The sequence below is a fragment of the Daktulosphaira vitifoliae genome, unplaced genomic scaffold, assembly GCF_025091365.1.
Source record: "Daktulosphaira vitifoliae isolate Bord-2020 unplaced genomic scaffold, ASM2509136v1 Scaffold_995, whole genome shotgun sequence".
Taxonomy (NCBI): Eukaryota; Metazoa; Arthropoda; class Insecta; order Hemiptera; family Phylloxeridae; genus Daktulosphaira; species Daktulosphaira vitifoliae.
Genome location: NW_026100555.1, coordinates 917 through 3,163, shown reverse-complemented (window position 1 = coordinate 3,163; position 2,247 = coordinate 917). Strand labels below are relative to the sequence as shown.

Below are 2,247 nucleotides of genomic sequence, written 5' to 3'. Positions count from 1 at the left end.
AATAGTAAATCTATTTTTTGAAAAATGCTAAAAAAGTTTTGTTATTTCCCTACTCGTAACAATTGTATAATTATAAATTAGACACAAAAATTGTCCACCTCCTTCCTATGTATTGAAACGATACGTTCATACTACAGTAGAAAATAACAATCACGTATATAGCTAGTTAAAAATTAAATAAATAAAAATACATGTACAAATACATGATACAAATACAAAATATAAAATACAAATATCGAGTATGTAATTAGCATTGATAATGGTAATTGTTTCCGAAATACATATCCGTGACTATTCATTAATAATAATATTTTTAATATAGTTTTAATTNATGGTAATTGTTTCCGAAATACATATCCGTGACTATTCATTAATAATAATATTTTTAATATAGTTTTAATTTTATTTAATTAATTAACTAAAAGTGATCAATTTTTATTATAAAACGTAAAAATTTACCACCTTCGTATGTAGCCAGTGATTTAACTTGAAGTAAAATGTTGAGGGGAAGTATTTAGTAAATTATTCTTGAACATGGTTGTGCTATTTATATAAATATAAAGAATGTTCATTAAGTAAAGGAAAGGGATTCTGTTGTGTCCCATTGTTTGTTATTATTGAGCTATTTCCTTACTTTTTGAGCACTCTGTATAATAAATTTATATCTAATTTAATATAAAATTAAATTTATATCTATGGATCATTTTGTATGGTTCGGATAATTTTAGAACTATTGAATAATCGTATTTTTCGGATGTTTATTGGAAAATTATACTTTTAGTTTTACTGGCCTGTAACATTTAATATTCCTACAAATTAAAAAAAATAAAACAAATACTAGGTTATTTAATAATATATGTGTTCTTTTAAAATATATTGTTATTTTATTGTCTTGACTTTACTAATGATAAAATTATATATATTATCATTGATAATACCTTGAACCCCCTAGATTACGTCTATGAATGCAGCCAAGAACATTCCAATCAAAATTAACTATAATATAAGAGCATTAATAGCATAGTGAAGGTTACTCTACATACCTTATAATATTTTGATGGCATTTAATACATCCATAAAACAGAGATACATCATTTTTACACTCAATATCATAAGATAAATTTTTTCTCAGATGAATAAATCCGCATTTTATCTGTGATAATGCACCAATATAAAAACAATGAATAGCAACAATTTTTATGTTTGCATAAAATACAATTAAAGTTAATAAAATAGACTTTAACCAATACTCCAAAACATCACTAGCATCAATAAATGGTATTTCCATCTGTACAACAGTATGAATTTTCATTCCATCTTGTGGAACAATTATATCCCAGAATAAAAATAAAGGAATTGTAAGTGCTGCAATAATTACTACAAACAAAAGCAACTTATTTGTCAACCTATAATTTATTTTTCAAAATAAATAAATTTGTATAAACAGGGAAATAAACAGTTTATATAAATATGTCAATATACAATGAAAAGCTCTCTAAATTAAATACACACGAGTATTTAATTCATCCTACTAATTTAAGAATTAGTTTCTAGGGGATTTTTATTTCGATTTTTATAATACTTAACCAAATATCACTTTTCATCTTCTTTACAAAACATTCAATGGGCTGATCATTTTGAAAATTCACTGAGATACATTGTAAATCATTCATTATGTGTTGATTGCGTTTGTAGTTATATCTTTGATACATCGAGTTCAACAATCCAGATAAAGACGAAGCTCCAACGGCAATAGATTTTAATTTATCAAATATTTCGTCCGAATAAAAAACACTACTCGTAATAGCAATAAACCCAAAAAATAAAGTAATATCTACAATATAACAATAATATTGATAATATTTGTTTGTTTTTTCAACGAATAAAGGCATTCCGGCTAATATATTTATTGTTTTTGAGAATTTATTAATATTGTAAAAATACTCATCTGACAAAGGCATCATGGCAGTAATAAAGAACTGATCAACTTTAAAAAAATATATTTTTAGGATGCTAAAATTTACAAATTATAGAACGAACTAAGTAGGTTTTGTATTTATATAGTAGTGAGGAATAATATAAAAATTTTACAAATCTCTCAATAAAACAAAAAATACACGAATATCATTATTTCATTTCATTTTTCTAATAGTACGTATCAATTTTTTCGAGAAATAGAGCATTAATAATTATATAGTTCAAATAAAACTTTTGATTGTATATGTATTCGTATTCGATAATTTAGTT

At 23.9% G+C, this 2,247-nt stretch overlaps 1 protein-coding gene across 1 annotated transcript; it reads right to left on the bottom strand.

Moving 5' to 3' along the window:
• Positions 1-1,043: 1,043 nt before the first annotated feature.
• LOC126909715 (uncharacterized) lies at positions 1,044-1,971 on the bottom strand (the record flags this gene model as incomplete). The annotated part of the gene is made up of 3 exons (XM_050692146.1): positions 1,588-1,971; positions 1,217-1,406; positions 1,044-1,153 (listed from the first exon to the last, which is right to left on the bottom strand). Coding segments are annotated over exons 1-3 (677 nt in total), but the record flags the coding sequence as incomplete, so codon positions are not given.
• Positions 1,972-2,247: the final 276 nt, after the last annotated feature.